Source organism: Eurytemora carolleeae, unplaced genomic scaffold (genome assembly GCF_000591075.1).
Source record: "Eurytemora carolleeae unplaced genomic scaffold, Eaff_2.0 scaffold76, whole genome shotgun sequence".
Classification (NCBI taxonomy): Eukaryota; Metazoa; Arthropoda; class Copepoda; order Calanoida; family Temoridae; genus Eurytemora; species Eurytemora carolleeae.
Window position 1 is genome coordinate 188,329 of NW_019396128.1, and position 19,431 is coordinate 207,759.

The window sequence follows — 19,431 nt, forward strand, 5'->3', positions numbered from 1 at the left end:
TTTAGTAACCGGTTTGTAGTACGATGAAACATTGCAAATGGACAAATTCTAGCGCATTGGACAAAATTTTTTATTTTCCCGGCGCAGGCATATTTTATTTTCGCGCCAGAAATATTTTAGTTCAAATGATCGTATATATAGTCAATGGAATGCCAAAATAATTTGTTCAAAACTTCAAACGCACAATTATTTTTTTCTGTAAATCTAAATATTAGTGCAATTGAACGTTAGTGCAAATAAACATCCCCTACAAAAAATGTGTTCAAAATTAATCTATAAATTTGTTTTTATGTAATAATATTAGCGCAAGTGAACGTTATAGTGCTTAATGAGTATTAAATATGCTGCAGTTTCAAATTTTTACAAAAAATAGTTTAAATGATCAAAAAATATTTCACCATGGACATGAAAATAATTCAGATGACCTAAGGCCAATTTAAAACTAAAGATGTAAATATATAGCTCCAAAATCATAATTGGGCCGTTATGTCATTATTTCCGTGCGTCTGTGCGCCTTCCAAAATTCAAATAAAACAAATTCAATTCTCAATAAAAAAAAGTTTCTGAGTTTCAAATGCACAGGTTTGATTTAACTTCACAAATATGATATTATATTAAGCAAAATCATGTTTTCTAGGCGCCGCGCAAAAAAACATGAAAAGCACACGTGCGCCTGTGTGTTAATCCAATCTTTCAATTCTAATTGTTAAAAACTTTGATTTCATGTCATAAATATTTAGCAAAATCATGTTTTCTTGTGCGTTTACATTCAAATTTTTTTTTAACTGCAAAAAAAATTCTTTTTATTTGTTTTAACCGTGCGCCGCACATAAACGCATGAAAATGACACATGATAAAAAAAATCAGGACAACATCTTTTTTCTGTGCGCTTATGCGTTTTCATGTGCAAAGATTCATCTCTCTCAATAAGTTTTATTCTATTTGGTTTTTGGAAAAGGTTCATCTCTCTCAAAAGTTTTTTTTTATTTCTTTAAAAACCGTGCGTCTCTGCGCCGCGCATAAACGTATGAAAATGACAAATGATAAAAAAGTTAGTAATACATCTGTTTTCTTTGCGCCTATGCGAATGCCCTTCAAAGTATTTCTAGCAGGTCGATTGGGATACTTAAAACACAAAAATAAATAAAAGTTTGCTCGAAAATTGGAAAACTAATAAATAATGATAAAAAATTTATTTGATTTTATGCATTATACAAGCAATCAGCAAAATTTAGAGTTCTGTTTAAGGATAGGACATGTGTTTCAGTTTTGTTTAATGCTTGGACATGTCTCTTGTATCTGTTTAATGATAGAACATGTCTCTAGTTCTGTTTAAGGATAGGACATGTCTCTAGTTCTGTTTAAGGATAGGACATGTCACTAGTTCTGTTTCAGGATAAGACATGTCTCCACTTCTGTTTAAGTTACATGTCTCTAGTTCTGTTTAAGGAAAGGACATGTTTCTAGTCCTGTTTAACAATAGGAAATGTCTCTAGTTTTGTTAAAAGATAGGACATATCCTTAGTTCTGTTTAAATATAGGACATGTATCTAGTTCTCTGTAAGGGCATGTCTCTAGCTCTGTTTAAGGATAGGGCATGTCGTTAGTTCTATTTAAGGAAAGAACATCTCTCCAGTTCTGTTTAAGGATAGGACATGTCTCTAGTTCTGTTTAAGGATAGGACATGTCTCTAGTTCTGTTTAAGGATAATACATGTCTCTGGTTTTGTTTAAGGATAGGAAACTCTCTAGATCTATTTTAGGATAAGAAACTTCTGTTGTTGTGTTAAAGGATAGGACATGTCTCTAGTTTTGTTTAAGGATAGAACATGTCTTTAGTTCAGGTAAAAAATAGGACATGTCTCTAGTTCTGTTTAAGGATAGGACATGTATCTAGTTCTGTTTACGGATAGGAAATGTCTCTAGATCTGTTTAAGGATAGCACATGTCTCTAGTTCTGTAAAAGGATAGATCATGTCGTTATTACCATTAAAGGATAGAACATGTCTCTTGTTCTGTTTTAGGATAGAACATATGTCTCTAGTTCTGTTATGGATAGGAAAGTTTCTATATCTGTTTAAGGATAGCACATGTCTCTAGTCCTGTATAAGGATAGGTCATGTCTCTATTACTGTTAAAGGATAGAACATGTATCTTGTTCTGTTTTAGGATAGGACATGTCTCTATTACTGTTAACGGATAAAACATGTCTCTAGTTCTGTTTAAGGATAGGACATTTCTCTAGTTCTCTTTAAGGATAGGACATGTCTCTAGTTCTCTTCAAGGATAGGACATGTCTCCAGTTCTGTTTAAAGATAGCACATGTCACTACTTCTGTTTAAGGATAGGACAAGTCTCTAGTTCTGTTCAAGGGCATCTCTCTAGTTCTGTTAAAGGATAGGACATTTTTCTAGTTCTGTTTAAGGATAGGACATGTCTCTAGTTCTGTTTAAGGAAAGGAAATGTCTTTTAGTTTTGTTTCAGTATAGCACATGTCACTACTTCTGTTTAAGGATAGGACAAGTCTCTAGTTCTGTTTAAGGGCATCTCTCTAGTTCTGTTAAAGGATAGGACATTTTTCTAGTTCTGTTTAAGAATAGAACATGTCTCTAGTTCTGTTTAAGGTTAGGCCATGTCATGATGTCTCTAGTTTTCTTTAAGGGTATGACATGTCTCTAGTGTTGTTTAAGGATAGCACATGTCTCTAGTTCTGTTTAAGGATAGCACATGTCTCTAGTACTGTTTAAGGGTATGACATGATTCTAGTTTTTATTAAGGATAGGACATGTCTATAGTTTCTGTTTCAGGAAAGTGTAGTATCCTGGACTGTTCCTGATATATGGATGTCGGAGCGGGCAGTACAGCACGAACCTTAGAAGCATAGACACGTAAATATAAACGTCAGTCTATTCCTATAGTTCTGTGCTCGGTACTACCCACTAAGTCTATTTAGATCACTGTATACAGAACCTGATTGGACGAGTTACTTCAAGAAGAGATGAATCAAATATCCGTGATAGTAAGCAATCCAGCTTATGTAGCTGAAGCTGCCCTGGATGTAGATGGAGTTGATCCGGCAGACCTTGTTCACCTTGTCAGTGGGAATGCTCCCATTGTTACTGCCCCAGCCTCGGAGGATGGAGACGTAGCTGAGGACAGAGTAGAGGATGAGAATGAGGACGATGATATGGAGGATCTGGCGAAGATACTGTGGGAAGTCCTAGATAACCTGGAGGAACTTCTTAAGGAGGTTAAAGACCTTCTGTCCCCCCATACCTGGGGGCGCAAGCATCCAACTGCCCCCTGTGGATCCACGTACTGATGTAAGGGACACAGAGAGGGCTTGGGAGTGTAACCTTCACCCTGAATCAAGCAGAGATGATATCAGTGCATGGTTGTACAACCAGGTGGTAGATATGCTCCTGATTATGCAGGAGCGGGTCAACCAGCAAACCTGGAATAAAGGAGATGAAGATCTAATTGATGGACTTGGCTAATATATTGGTCATGCACTTTAGACTTGGTAGATTAACTGAGAAAATGCTCAAAGATCAAGCTAATGGACCTAACATGTAAAAGGATCATGGCTGATTATCAAACCATCTATTTATCTTCCTATTGTGATTATATATGCATTTATGAAACTATGTGAAATAAATGTACTTAATCAGTTTAGAATGTATTTATCAATAAGGGTGTTATAACATTGCAAAGATAAGTAATTATACAAAGGTTGATCCAAATAGGGAGTTGACCCGATGTATAGTGTTATCAGGTTGCAAAGATAAGTAATTATATAAAGGTTTAATCCAAATAAGGAGATGACCTGATGTATAATGTTATCAGGTTGCAAAAATAAGTAATCGTATAAAGGTTTGATCCGAATAGGGACATAACCCGATGTATGATGTTATCTAATGGCAAAGATAATTGATCACATAAAGGTTAGATAACCTGAAGTTAAATGAGGGTCTGTACTATATTATTCGGGTTTCTCCAAACCCCTACCACCCTATGTGTATAAATTTGTAATTTCATATGACCGTAATTATTTAAAAGAAATATTTTAAAATAAATTATACTTGAAAAAACTTAAGTACAGGACACGAAACTCAGTTGTCTTAACATATCGATTAAAAGACTAGATGAAAAACAAACACAGAAAAACTGTCAGAAAATCCGCGTTTGAGGCTTTCAAGAAAATACTGTATATAGCAAGATAGTTTATCAGTATCAGATTAGTATCACAATGAAGCTTGCACACAGATGAAAGGTTGATTTGGTACGGGGAAGATTGGTACTGTCTGACGTAATAGTTTTTAAGACAAATTGCAATTCACAATGATGTGAAACTCGCCAGTAACAAATGTCATCCCAACAGTTTAAGGTCCCGTCCCTAATCCTCTGGGTCCTGTACCATGGTGTGACGTAGGCAAGTTACATGGGCCAGCATCATTAGAATTGTAAGCCTACCATACTCTGATCTAGTACCAATGCTATCTAGGTCAAATTTAAATTTAACCATAAGTGATCTGCACAAGTACCGTTCAATCGTGGTCAACACGTGCATTATAAGGTGAATACTGAAGTTCTAAATTTCACATGTTTTTTTTGCGGTATTACGCATGTTGCGCATGACAATTTGCAATGAAAATTGCGTAGTTTTGCGCAATGAAAGCCCAATTATGCGCAAAAACATCCTTTTTATTGCATAGCTTTGCGCTATTTGCCTTTCACAATTCGCAATAAAGATTGCACAGTTTTTGCGCAAAAAATAAGCGCAATATTGCGCAAAGACAAGATTTTCTAGTGTAATAAATATAAAAATTCGAAATAATTCCATTTATTAAATCATTAAATTTTCATATAGTTTCAACAGTATAATACATATTATACTTGACCTAATTTTCATCATTAAGCTTCTGCGTAATAGAGATAGAATAATAAAGACATGAGGGCAAAGTACTGTTGTATAAACTCGATTTCAAATAAAAAATTTAGATGTGAACCGAAGATTTAAATAAGATTTAGATATTAGGATGAAAAGGTAAACATTTTTGAAACATGATAACGCTTATTTTTTAAACAGCTTTTTACATTGTTAAGCAAAAAAAAAGGAATAAAAAAATTAAATATTTTGCAAAAAATATGGGTACAAGCTTACATTAGAGGTCTAATATGAGACTTCTGCACGATTTCTGTACTTCTACAGTACTTCTACAGTGACTGAAAAATAGTCCCATACAAAGCTATAATGCTTGTTGGGACCCATCTTGATTTCTTCCTTCCCAAAAATATAAAGATTCATAAAAATACTGAGCAAAACCCTGACTTAACTACATACATAACATAAAAATAATTTTCATATATTTGCGAAAGTCCAAATATGTTAATCAAAACCTAATAATGTGTGATGCAGAAATAGGGTTAAATTCAAACTATTCATCGGATCAAGGGGGGGGACGTTGTGCTTATCATGTAAGTTCCAGTTTATATACAGGGTGACCCACGAAACATGACAGTTGGTGAACAATTTTGGTACGAATTTTTCCTATTTTGAATTTATAACATTAAGAACTTTTTGTGTGATCTTTTTTTACTATTCTGTTTGGCATCAAAGAACTGAACAAAATATGTAAGAAGACATTTAAAACTATAATTCACCAAGTATCAAGTTTCGTGGGACACCTGTGCATTGTACAAAGAACATTTTATAGCTTATTTGTAGATGTATGTCTGTTATTTAGTGAAAATAATGAAACGGCAAAACCAATACTAATAGGGCCCACATTTTGTGGTAGATCACATAAACCCTTAAAGGTGGTCAAATAGCCTTCTACGGTTCTGCTCCAGACTGCTCCTTGATGTTCTGAAGATTCGTCAATATCAGCAGTTTAGAAGCTCCCTAAATCCTCCCACAGAAACTAACTACACAGTAATAACGCTCCCATATATTCCATAACAAGTTTTTACCATGAAATAAACATTTTTCAACCCCCACCATGTATCATTTAGTTAGACTTAAGGTTTAACAAAAAACATGATCTCAGTCTCTCTAAACTATGTGGAAAATGTTTTCAAGGAGTAGGCTCAGGTATCCGACATCCCTGATTTAAAGGAGATTTGGTGAGCAACCGAAGAACAATGATGAACAGACTATTAAGCTTGCAACAATAACAGGAAAGCCAATAAATCTTAATTTTGAAAAGCATTCAGAAAAAAAGATGATCAAAACAGAGACTCTCTTTAATCTAAAAAGAAAGCATGGTCTACCACAAGCTGTAATTGACTCCATAGCTTTAAGTTGTAGAAGTGACTTGGGTAGATCAGCTCTCCAATCAAACTCTTGTGAAAAGATTATTTCAATGTCAACTTCTCTTGATTTATTTCACAAAACCATGAAAATTAATTTCGAAGAAACTGTTAAGACTTGGAATTAAGAATTCAAAAAAGTTAGTTACAAAAGATTTAACATATGTCCCTGATCCAACAGCTCTAATTCTTCATCTTTGTGATCTTAGAGACTTGAATGTTATGAAAGCTATTGTGAGAATAAGTATATATGGGGGACAGGGATCACTAAAGATTATTATGAGTCTGTTTGATCCAGATGATCTTGGTGCCCAAAGATGAATTATATTCTGGGGTAAATAAAGTGATTGTTCTTGGATTGGTCAAAGGAGTTTCAGTAAATCATCACAACATACTCTTTAATAAAACTGATCTGAACAGTTTGAAATGTTACCTAGCCTGCGATTTGAAATTACTCAGTATCATTCTTGCTTTGCCTGCTCATGGAGGAATGCGCAGCTGTTTGTACTGTGGGGGGAAACTTAATGAGAGGAGAATTAATAACATTTGGTAGTCTTCAAGAGAATTATTGTTCTTATATAGATACAGGAGCGAAGAAAAGAACATGAAGGATCACAAGAATGTTTTCAATCCTGTTCTGCTTCAAACATGGTTCACCGAGAATGGGATATTTGGAATGGATAAAATGGGGGAGGTTTAGACACGAGTTCCAAGCTTTTGAAGAAATTGAATGAATTAAATAAATATATAGAACATGATTTTCAAGAATTTAAACCTATCGTTCTTGTACTGAAAAGGTTGTCAGCAGGTAACGTTTATTAACTATTTTATAAATTTGTATAAACATGCTTTATAAGGAATTGAGCCTTTGCCACAAACTGAAATTTTCTAATTCCTATACTTTTGCATACTGATTATGTAAACCTTTTATATTTCAAACTAATATTATTTAATCAAACAGAATTTGTAGTATATCTAATTCTCAATTCATTTGTATGCACATTTCAATGGACTCAAAGCTATCTAGAATTCAAATAATGAAACACAAGCGAAAAATATAAGCTTAACTTTATATGTTTAAATTAAGAAATTTAAAAAAAACTCATTCAAAGATTAAAAATGCAAGATAGAAAATATTATTTAAATTGAAAATTATTCGGTTGTTGAGGATTGATTCGGAATGAACCTCTCTCCAACCTATTCAGCTAGCATTTGCAAATCTTATAGTAACAATTCAGGATATTCTCTAAAGGAGTTGAGTCTTTGACACAAACTCTGATTTTCTAATTCCTATATCTCTGCAACACAGTGTCGTAGACCTTAGATATTTCAAACTATGAATTCTGTTGCATCAAATTTTGTTAGTTTGAAATATCAAAAGTCTACAACATCAGGTTCCATAGATATAAGGATTAGAAAATTTGAGTTTGTGGCAAAGACTCAATTCCTTTAACATTGATAACCAAAGCAAAATCAAGGTTGTGAAGGAATATGTGAAGGAAAAGATTAAGTTGAATCTCTCGTTTGCATTGGATGGAAAGGACACATTTAGAAGAGTTCCTAAACAAGATTTAGAAACCTCTTGGACTTTTAGCAGAACAATCATCAGAGTGTTCACAAGAATATAAAGAAAACCATATCTTGGTTTTGTGTTTCAGAAACCCACACGTCTCATGGCGCCAAACTGCACAAACCAGTTGTAACTTATTCCAGTATGCGAGTCTGATACCATTGATAGTTTAACATCAAGATGTTATTTTGTTTTGATAAATTTGTCTAAAGAAATACAATTGTATTTCTCTATATTTACGTATCTTTTGTGGATGCTTGGTCAATTTAAGTGAATTTTAAGGTGAAATAATATTTTAACTTTTTTTTCGGAATGGGCTACGGCTAAAAATTCACTAAAGTTGTCTTACATTCAATAGAAATTATATGCAGAAGAAAAAAATGAAGTACCTTGTATTTTGACTAAAAAACCTACATCTGATCAGTGAGGAATATCAAGCAGTTGCAGCCTTTAAAAGTTCTGAAATGAAAATTTTACCCTCTAATCATAAAATCTATTTGACACCCTTGGCATACTACTTGTATCTATAACCTAAATTAAATGTTTTATTTAAAGGGGATGGTGGAGATAGCACATTTGATGTAGGGGGGGTGGGGCCTCTAATGACATCTTATGACCTCTACCAATAGAAAATATTTTCAATTATGGCTTTTATGCATATCAAACGAAAGCTAAGAACCCAGGGAATACAATAGCAGCAACAAATCCAGTGTTTGACCTTCTAATGACCTCTTGCGACCTCTAATGACCTAAATGACCTCCAAAAATGAAAATGTTTTAACTAACGCTTTATTCATATCAAACGAAAATTAGGAACCCCAGGAATACAGATTCATTAGCAGCAAAAAATCCAGTGTTTGACCTTCTAATGATCTCTAATGACCTCTAATGACCTCTAATGACCTCCACAAATAGAAAATATTTGAACTATGGCTTTATGCATATCAAACAAAAGCTAGGAACCCCAGGGAATACAGTAGCAGCAACATCCAGTGTTTGACCTTCTAATGATCTCTAATGACCTCTAATGACCTCTAATGACCTCCACAAATAGAAAATATTTGAACTATGGCTTTAATGCATATCAAACGAAAGCTAGGAACCCAGGGAATACAGTAGCAGCAACAAATCCAGTGTTTGACCTTCTAATGACCTCTAATGACCTAAATGACCTCCAAAAATGGGTAACACGTTTTACACAAAAACAATTTTGTATCAATAAAAATGTGATTAAGAACCCCCAAATAAAGTAAATGCTTTAATTTGCAACATTAAAATAAATATATCAAATTTTGTCACAATAATTAAAACACGAGTTACACATGTTTCAAATACATGTTATAGTGATTAAGGCAATCCAAATAGATTAATGATGACACCACTACTGTATTGTCTAGGTTACTAGCTTTTGATTGATATATATAAATCCTTATTTAGAACATTTTCAATTTGGAGTTCATTACAGGTCGTTAGAGGTCATTAGAAAGTCAAACATTGGATTTGTTGCTGCGACTCGATTCTTTGGGGGTTACTAATATTTGTTTGACATGCCTAAAGCGATAATTAAATATTTTCATGGAGGTTATTATAGGTCGTTGTAGGTTATTAGAAGTTCAAACAATAGATTTGTTGCTCCACTGTGTTCTCTAGTTCCTAGCTTTCGTTTGAAATACATACTATGGTTAAAACATTTTCAATTTGGAGGTCATTTAAGGTTGTTAGAAAGTCAAACACTGGATGCGTTGCTGCTACTGTATTCCCTGGGTCCTAGCTTTCTTTTGATATGCTTAAAGCCATAGTTAAAACATTTTTATTTTTGGAGGTCATTTTAGGTCATTAGATGATAAAACACTGGATTCATTGCTGCTACGGTGTTTCCTGGGTTCCAATCTTTCGTTTGATATGCATAAAGCCATAGTTAATGCATTTTTATTTTGGAGGTCATATTAGGTCGTTAGTTGTCATTAGAAGGTCAAACACTGGATTTGTTGATGCTACTGTATTCATGGGCTTCCTAGCTTTTAATTGACATGCACAAAGCCATAGTTAAAACATTTTCATTTTTTGAGGTCATTTAGGTCACTAGAGGTCGTAAGAGGTCATTAGAAGGTCAAACACTGGATTCGTTGATGCTACTGTATTCCCTGGGGTTCCTAGCTTTTAATTGACATGCACAAAGCCATAGTTAAAACATTTTCATTTTTGGAGGTCATTTAGGTAATTAGAGGTCGTAAGAGGTCATAAGAAGGTCAAGCACTGGATTTGTTGCTGCTACTGTATTCCCTGGATTCCTAGCTTTTGTTTGATATGCATAAAGCCATAGTTGAAACATTTTCATTTTAGGAGGTCATTTAGGTCATTAGAGGTCGTGGTCGTATGAGGTCATAAGAAGGTCAAGCACTTGGTTTGTTGCTGCTACTGTATTCCCTGGATTCCTAGCATATGCGTAAAGCCATAGTTAAATCATTTTCATTTTTGGAGGTCATTAGAGGTCATTAAAACTCAATTTTGAAAAAATTGGAAGATTTGAACCAAAAATGAAGGCAGCCCCCCCACCCCCCTCCTACATCAAATGTGCCATCTCCACCATCCCCTTTAACTAAAGTCAAGAATGATAAAAAATTCCACAATATGTTCAGGCCAGAGAGACACCACAATATTACAATGTGCCCAACCCAACGTCTTCTTGTTATTTCTTATTTCTCTATTCAAATTCTTAAGAAAAAAACTTAACAATTTTGCAGGGCCGCCCAAGGGGGTGGGGCAGCTGTCTTACTTAATCAAATAAATAACTAAATACAAAATTTTATTTATTATGAACAATAGAGATGAATAAATCACATTTTTAAGCCTGTAATTCATGAATTCATGTAATACATACACTTGAATAAATCTACCATTCACCAATTTTTACTATTACCTTGTGTACCTTCTTTAGTGTACAGTTAACATACATGTACACTACAGCACACATCGTACATTAAATTTACATAGAGCTAACATAATAAATCTTACAGTACGTAAGTCAGAACAATGATAATATTGAAAATTTAAAGAAATACATATTGTTGATGTTTAAATTTACAGCATGTTCTTAATTTTGACCATGTGGGAGATGTTCCTGAAGATTTGGTTTGGCAAGTTTGGAACATTTTCAACACACGATTCTCTCCCGCGGCATGCTGCGCATTGCACTTAACCGCGTTCAGCTAATTTAACTAACCAACCATTCACCATTTCAACGTAATGTTCTAGTGTTTACTTTAACCAGGGTTCGAAGAACGCTAAGATTGTTTTAAATATTTATCATATATTTTTGTGTATGACAGGGGGTAGTGAAGGTTTAAAGTGTCGAGTCAATTTAATGAACAATCATATTTTGAATTTTGAAAAGTGATGTATTTCTAAGAGAGCACGAGAACTGGTTTCTGTACACAGGACTTTCAGCTTCATCATTACCCAGATTAGTCTGCAGTGCTGTAACCCAACCCTGAGTAAGGATAGCTGTATGGTTCAGTCCAGTGCTGTAGACAAACCATGAGTGGGAAAGACTAGTCCAGAGCTGGAGAACAAACTTTAAGAAAAGTTCAGTGGTGGGGTGTAAACTCAGGGATTAGTTTAAGAGATTCAATGTTCTTTGTCCATATTTTCTTGTAAAAAATGTGAAGCTGCTTTAAGCATGATGTTTCTTAAGATGCTCCATGCTGCTTAAGATTAAGTGCATGCTGTATGTGTGGCTTCATGATTCTTGCATGACAGAGTTCAGTTTAAAGATATCCTCTATCCAGCGCGTTGTAGAATGCTACCAGATCATTGTGTGAATTGATTCTCCAGAACGGAAAATTCATATTTTTAGCTGCTCCCTCCTCATCCTTTCCATCCCCTAAAATATTCATTTTTATTATTTTTTTAACTACAATATTTGCTTGGGAAATTGTAAAAATAATGTTTTTGAGAATAACGACATTTACAGACGCCTTAGTTTACTTTCAATTTTCCAGTGGAGAATAAGGTTTCAAATTAGACTCTATAGTAAATATTCAAGTTATTCAAGCTATTCTGATCAAGAATGATTGAGCACTCATTGTTTTTCAAACTATAAATTTTTTTTAAATATGGGTTCTCTCTAAAACTGACTTGCGGATTTTAAGGAGAAAAACTGCAAGGAGGAAAACTATAATTAAACATTGATCAGATAAAGGTAATTAAATGTACTGTCGTGAATCAGGCATGCTCCTCTCTAAATGGAGGGTCTCTTGAAATTACTCCAACAGTCCTTTAATTATTTTTAATTGTGTGGACCACATGAATGGATTTAATTTCTACCTACGACCACATGAATGGATTTAAATTCTACCTACGAACACATGAATGGAATTAAATCCTACCTAAGACCACATGAATGGATTTAAATTCTACCTATGACCACATGAATGGATTTAAATCCTACCTACGACCACATGAATGGATTTAAATTCTACCTACAAATGGATTTAAATTCTACCTATGACCACATGAATGGATTTAAATTCTACCTACGACCACATGAATGGATTTAAATCCTACCTACGACCACATGAAGGGATTTAAATTCTACCTACAGAGCGTCCCATATCATATTAGATTATCTCCAATCTTTAACACCAAAATAAACCCTTAATACTCGAAAAACTTATACTTTTCCGCAAGAAAATGCTTATATAAGCCTTATGTTATTTTTCAAAACGATTCATTCTAATGAAATTTTCTAATTAGTCCCGAAAATCGTAATTTAGACCCGTTCTCGGTCTAATATGATGCGGGACACCCTGTATGACCACATGAATGGATTTAAATCCTACCTACGACCACGTGAATGGATTTAAATTCTACCTACCGACCACATGAATGGATTTAAATTCTACCTACGACCACATGAATGGATTTAAATCCTACCTACGCCCACATGAATGGATTTAATCCTACCTACGACCACATAGGTAGATTTCCTTCCAAATTTTGACATAATTCTTTCAAAGCAAGCTTCCTTTCCGATCTTGGTCGCAGAGTAAACGTTTTCAACAGGAAACAGAGATCCTAGTCCGAACAGCAGAATTTTTGTCAGAGCAGCGACTAGCTGAAATAATGTTATATTAAGGAACAGGAGCAATCAAGATTTTGCTGAAACTATAGACTAAAGCAGATTGATCAAGCCTTTGACGAGAAAATTAATATTTGATCAGGGCAGTGACTAGAGTATTAAGATCTGATCAGGGCAGTGACTAGAGTATTAAGATCTGATCAGGGCAGTGACTAGAGTATTAAGATCTGATCAGGGCAGTGACTAGAGTATTAAGATCTGATCAGGGCAGTGACTAGAGTATTAAGATCTGATCAGGGCAGTGACTAGAGTGTTAAGGATCAGGGCAGTGACTAGAGTGTTAAGGATCAGGGCAGTAACTAAAGAGTGGTAAGATTTGATCAGAGCTGAAAATCTAAATGTCAGATATCCAAAACTATAACTAAATCAGTAAGATTTGATCAGAGCGGTCACTAAAGAAGCTGAAAAATTTGATCAGAGCAGTCACTAAAGCAGATAAATTTGATTAGAGCAGAGACTAAAGCAGAATATTTGATTAGAACAGTGACTAAAGCAGATTATTTGATTAGAGCAGTCCCTAAAACAGTTTAATTTGATTAGAGCAGAGACTAAAGCAGTAAGATTTGATCAGAGCAGAAAGTAAAGCAGTAAGATTTTATCAGAGTGGTCACTAAAGTAGTAAGAGAGGATGAAAGGAGAAGGTATATGAAGAGTTAGGAGAGCATGAAAGGAGATGGTATAAGAAGGGTTAGGAGAGGATGAAAGGAAAAGGTATATGAAGGGTTAGGAGAGGATGAAAGGAGAAGGTATGGGAAGGGTTAGGAGAGGATGAAAGGAGATAGTATATGAAGGGTTAGGAGAGGATGAAAGGAGAAGGTATGGGAAGGGTTAGGAGAGGATGAAAGGAGATAGTATAAGAAGGGTTAGAAGAGGATGAAAGGAGAAGGTATATGAAGGGTTAGGAAGAGGATGAAAGGAGAAGGTATATGAAGGGTTAGGAGAGGATGAAAGTAGATGGTATATGAAGGGTTAGGAGAGCATGGGAAGAGAAGGTATATGAAGGGTAAGGAGAGTATGAAAGGAGAAGGTATATGAAGGGTTAGAAGAGCATGAAAGGAGAAGGTATATGAAGGGTTAGGAGAGGATGGAAGGAGAAGGTATAGGAAGGGTTGGGAGAGAATGGAAGGAGAAGGTATATGAATGGTTAGGAGAATATGACGGAGAAGGTATAAGTTTAGCAAAGAATGCTTGAGTCGATCAAGGGAAAAATAAAGTAAAATGTAGCAATGTAAGTTTAATTAAAACAATGAACAGTATATTTTAAAAAGTAGGCTTAAGAAAACAAAGAAATCAAAGTTAGACCCAAATCGGTAAAGTTGAGCAAGATAAGTAATTTCAAGCAATAAAAACAGCAAAGCTGAGCATAATAAATACAAAGTGCAGTTAAGCAATTTAAGTTCAAGTGGATGGTAAGCATAATTTCAAGTGACCCTCCATGCGAAAATTAGAATGTCCGATTTGCGACGGTTCCCTTGAAACCAGTGCTTAGGATCCGGATCCGTTGGATCCGCAAGATTTTGACTTCCTGGATCCAGATCCGGATCCAATGGGCAAAATATCAACCAAAAACTGCAACAAAAAAAATTTACATTCAAACCCAAAATTTTAACTATTAAAAAAGAGAGATTATAAAAATTTCCTGATTTGATCAAGTTTTAAAAAAAAACTGTAAATTTTTTAGAAATAACCCGGATCCGGATTTGGATCCGAATCCATTTTTTCCAGTGCGGAGAATGGATCCAAAGCACTGCTTGAAACCTTTATCTGCTCAAAAATGTGGAAGAAACCGTCAACACGAAAAGTGTTTTTTTTCTGTGAGTTTCTTCATTACTTCTACTTATAAACATCAAGTATGAATTAGTTCTCAATGTTTATTTTCATTTTCGCAGAGAAACAGCAATTAAAAATAAACCTTTGTCCGAATTTAATGAATTTAAGCCGCGTCTCAAATCATCCAAAAACCGGTTTCAATTGAGCGTCGGCTTAAATCTTGAAAAACTTAATACAATTTTAAGTGGAACCAACCATATTTTAGCCGCGGTTTAAATCTAAGCCGCCGCTCAAATTATTTAAATTCGGCCTCTTGAGAACTAATTCATACTTGATCAGACAAAACTCTCTCAAGGGTACCGTTGTAAATCTGGCATTTCCATCTTTCCATGGAGGGAAAACTTGAAATTACGCTCAAGTCCCTACTCCCTATATGTTGAGGAAAGTGAAGGATTGTACCTGTGTTTGTGTGACTATAATATTAACACAGTCAGGACGGGATTGAATCACGTTTAATGATTTGACCGCCAGGTTCAACCATTGATCTGTGTTGTTCTCAATATCAGATCTTAAACTCAGCCATTCCTCTCTTTTTCCAGCTCCAAGCAAACCACCAACATTTCCTCCTAGACAGAAAATATAGTTATTCAAGTATCTATAATAATAACAAATAATAAATAATCACAGCGATCCAGACCGTTATGAAAAGTTGCATTAGTTTTTAAAACTGGGTCGACTTTGAAGTGTCGCAACGCCTTGGTTTTTGATTTTGTCTCACTAGATCACTTCCATATTTTGTATCCACTGACATCATTTTGAATAATAATGCACTTGGTGCTAGCTTCAGTAAAAAAGTAATAATTGGCAAATCCTGATAGACTTTTGTGTGAGAACTTGCAAACTTTGGATCCTGCAGTGGAAATCAATGCTTACAAATATCTTAATCTTAATGAAACTAAAATGAAACTAAAATGAAACCAAAATGAAACTAAAATGAAACTAAAATGAAACTTAAATGAAACTTAAATGAAGCTTAAATGAAACTAAAATGAAACCAAAATGAAACTAAAATGAAACTAAAATGAAACTAAAATGAAACTAAAATGAAACCAAAATGAAACCAAAATGAAACCAAAATGAAACTAAAATTAAACTAAAATGAAACTAAAATGAAACTAAAATAAAACTAAAATGAAACCAAAATGAAATTAAATTGAAACTAAAATGAAACTAAAATGAAAAGGATCCGCATTGGTCCTCAAATTAAAAGTACCACAGTGGATATCGAGATCAAACAATCAGGGATAATGAGTATCCAATCCAACAAAAAAGTTCTAAGCCTAGTCTAAGTCAAAAATTTTATTGATTTACTAGTTATCAAATAAAATATTAAAGTAAACAATGAATCAAATCAATCAATCTTAGTCCATGAGAATGTACAAAATACCATTTAAATAATCACGAAACCTCTACAGATTTAATAGATATGCCAATACAAAGAATTTTAGTTTGAGTCGATATAGTTTATCTAAACAGGCGCGTACTCAGGGGGGGGGAGGAAGTAGTCCTCTGGCCCCCCCCCTCCCCCTCGGATTAATGGGCAAAGGTTAAATTCAAGTGTAGTTGGTTAAAAATGAGCTTGCCCTCATCTTCAGAGGTGTTTTCCCACAAAAAAAATTAGTTAGAAATTTTCTTTGCGCTTAGAACCATTTTTTTTGAATTTTACCTTAGTATTTCCTATTTATCTAAAATTGTAGTACTCTAAAAACTTGTCCAGAACTGTATCAATCCAGGTACAACCCATCAGCTATAAATGTCAACCAGGACACAAACTCTTTAGTGAACAATGTCAAACCAATGGACATGATCTTATTGGCTCTGAATGTCACACAGGGACACAAGCGTAGCTATCAAACAAGCTCTTAAAGGGAGTGACCGGCTATGTAAGATAGGTGAACTGAGTATGCAGTGTTGTGGAAAGCTTCTTTCGGATTCATTTGAGACATATTAAACTTTTTAAAGATCTGTAAATTCTTAGTTTAAGCGCAAATTCGACGTTCAAAAGTCCAACTTTGGGTGTGGATACGTTTTCAGAATTAGTTTTTTTTAACTATTAAATAACGACAACGACAAATAAAGTAAAAATTATACAGTAGTCTAATTAGATGGTTAGGAACATATTTCTCAAAAGAAATTTGTCAATAAATCAACGCTCAAATCGATTATTTCGTTTTCATTATTATATTGAATTTCTAATTTTCTTTGAATTTATATGGAGATTTCTTCAAATTCTTCAAATGTCGTCTTTTCAATAATAATTCTAGAAAATCTGCGAAAATTTTTGTGAATAATGAGGAACCAGAATAATGAGATAATAGAAAGTAATAATTGAACAAGATTACTTATTTTTGATGAAAAGATTAATTTTTACTTTCTCAATATGATTCTATACATGACTTCTTTACATTTTATGTCGACGTTATTTAATGATTTAAAAAAAACTAATTCTGAAAACGTATCCACCCCCAAAGTGAACATCGAATTTGCTCTCAAACTCAGGATTTACAGATCTTTAAAACGTTTAATATGTCTTAAATGAATCCGAAAGAAGCTTTCCACAACACCGCATACTCAGTTCAACTACCTTCATAGCCGGTCACTCCCTTTAAGCGATCTATGCCAAACCAATGAACACAATCTTATCAGCTCTGAATGTCATTACGGACACAAGCGTAGCTATCAAACAAGCTCTTAACAAATCAATGCCAAACCACTGAGAACAATCTCATCGGCTCTGAATGTCACACAGGGACACAAGCGTAGCTATCAAACTTATTTCTTTCTTTGAAAAATTAATAAATAAGCTATTTAAATACTCTCCGAGAAATGCCTCATAATAATAATCATGATCCATGACGTTCATTGAAACTTGTATAGTAATTCACGAAGAAATATAGATTTAGCAAATGAGTTCCAGTTTTCTATCTAATCTCTATCTATGCCTAATTGCCGGCCTGTACCACATGTGTTATTGCTCAGACCCTGGAATTTGGACAATTTGTTCTTCTCATGGATGTCTGAGCAATCAAAATGTTGAATAACCCTGGAATTTCAAGCTCTCATCATAACCTTGTCAAACACAGGCATTCCAGCCAAATAGGGAGGGGATGGGGTGACTATTACGTGGTTATTTAGGAAAATAACTTACTGTATGTATTGTAATTTTCTTTTATTTTTCTAAATCTGAACGCCAACTTTCTCATCCAGTCGACTCCGCCCCTCATCCCGTTCGTCGCCAGATACACCTCTGTCGTCGCAGTGGTCGACCTGAACCCGTCGGTCAGGAAGTTATAACTCGACAGATCCTGACCATTGTCGTCGCTGCTCACGTCGTCGATGTGGACCTGGTCGCACTCCTCCAGGTCGTTGAAGAAGAAGTTTGTGTCCGCAACGTTGAATATTAAATCTTCCATCTTCTGTCCCAGACTGTGCAGATGGGTTCCGTCCTTTAAATACCTAAACAAAGCATTGGTAAGTAAGGGTTATGTATGAAAATACTCAATTTTCAAAGTTAAAAACATAAAAATATCATTCATTTTTGATCATGTAAAGCTTTAAAAATATCGTTGTGAATTGCACATGCCACCATAAAATATTAAATTTGCTTAAAGTTACGACTACTAATCACAAAGTTCATAATAGTTTATAAAATTCATTCCCTCAATCAAGAATTTTACTTTGCAGATTCAACAGTTTTGATAAAATTATATAACCTTTATGCAACGAGTATTTATGAATCCAATTTATAGAATTTAGTTTCGAATTATGTGTTCAGAATTTATTCGTCTTGGAACACTGCAGTTAGAATTGTGTTTAAATTACCAAACACTTGTCATAGATATTTTATCGAACCATTGTCACAGTCATCTTATTTGATGACAATGCTTTGCAGTAGATTTGCTTCATTCATTTCTTCATTAGAAAACTCATCAAAAATTTGAATCAGACTTTTGATAAATCTTTTAAAATTTGATCAAAGGTCAGTAACTGAAAAAACTCTGAGAAATATTGTAGACAAATGCAACAAAGATTTGAATACTATCAAAAAACGTATTGTAAAAAATTGAATGACATTTGATGAACTTATTTCTGCAAAAAAATTACAATAAGATTGTTATCAATGGAATTGACCATGCTGAGCTTGACGATATTATAAATTTTATATGCACGACCTAATTATAGAATGATTTTGTTTCTTGTATTTGTATTTATTTTTGATATATACTCTTACACAATTTTTTGCGTGTTTTAATTTGTACCAATTATTTAAATTGTGTACGTTCACGAAATAAATAAATAAATAAACTATACCGAAACCCGTATTTTATTCTTCACCCTGTGGAATTCCAGTACATGGATTAAAAGATAAGATTTGCAGCATAGACTTGAAATATCAGGTTGTATCTTCAGGGTTAGGGTTTAGATAGATCTCCAGGGTAGAGTTTAGATAGATATATAAGGTAGAGTTTAGATAGATCTCCAGGGTAGAGTTTAGATAGATCTCTAGGGTAGAGTTTAGATAGATATCCAGGGTAGAGTTTAGATAGATATATAAGGTAGAATTTAGATAGATCTCCAAG

The 19,431-nt window shown here is 34.2% G+C and overlaps 1 protein-coding gene across 1 annotated transcript in view; it reads right to left on the minus strand.

Annotated features, from left to right (window-relative positions):
- Positions 1-10,674: 10,674 nt before the first annotated feature.
- LOC111695781 (eyes absent homolog 2) overlaps positions 10,675-19,431 on the minus strand; it is a 17,135-nt gene continuing 8,378 nt past the window's right edge. Inside the window, exons 7-10 of the mRNA XM_023465220.1 lie at positions 18,000-18,307; positions 15,251-15,417; positions 12,847-12,997; positions 10,675-11,764 (exon numbers count right to left, since the gene is read on the minus strand). Of these exons, the coding sequence (XP_023320988.1) occupies positions 11,649-11,764; positions 12,847-12,997; positions 15,251-15,417; positions 18,000-18,307 (742 nt within the window). The 3' untranslated portion in view covers positions 10,675-11,648. The remainder of the gene's footprint in view (positions 11,765-12,846; positions 12,998-15,250; positions 15,418-17,999; positions 18,308-19,431) is intronic.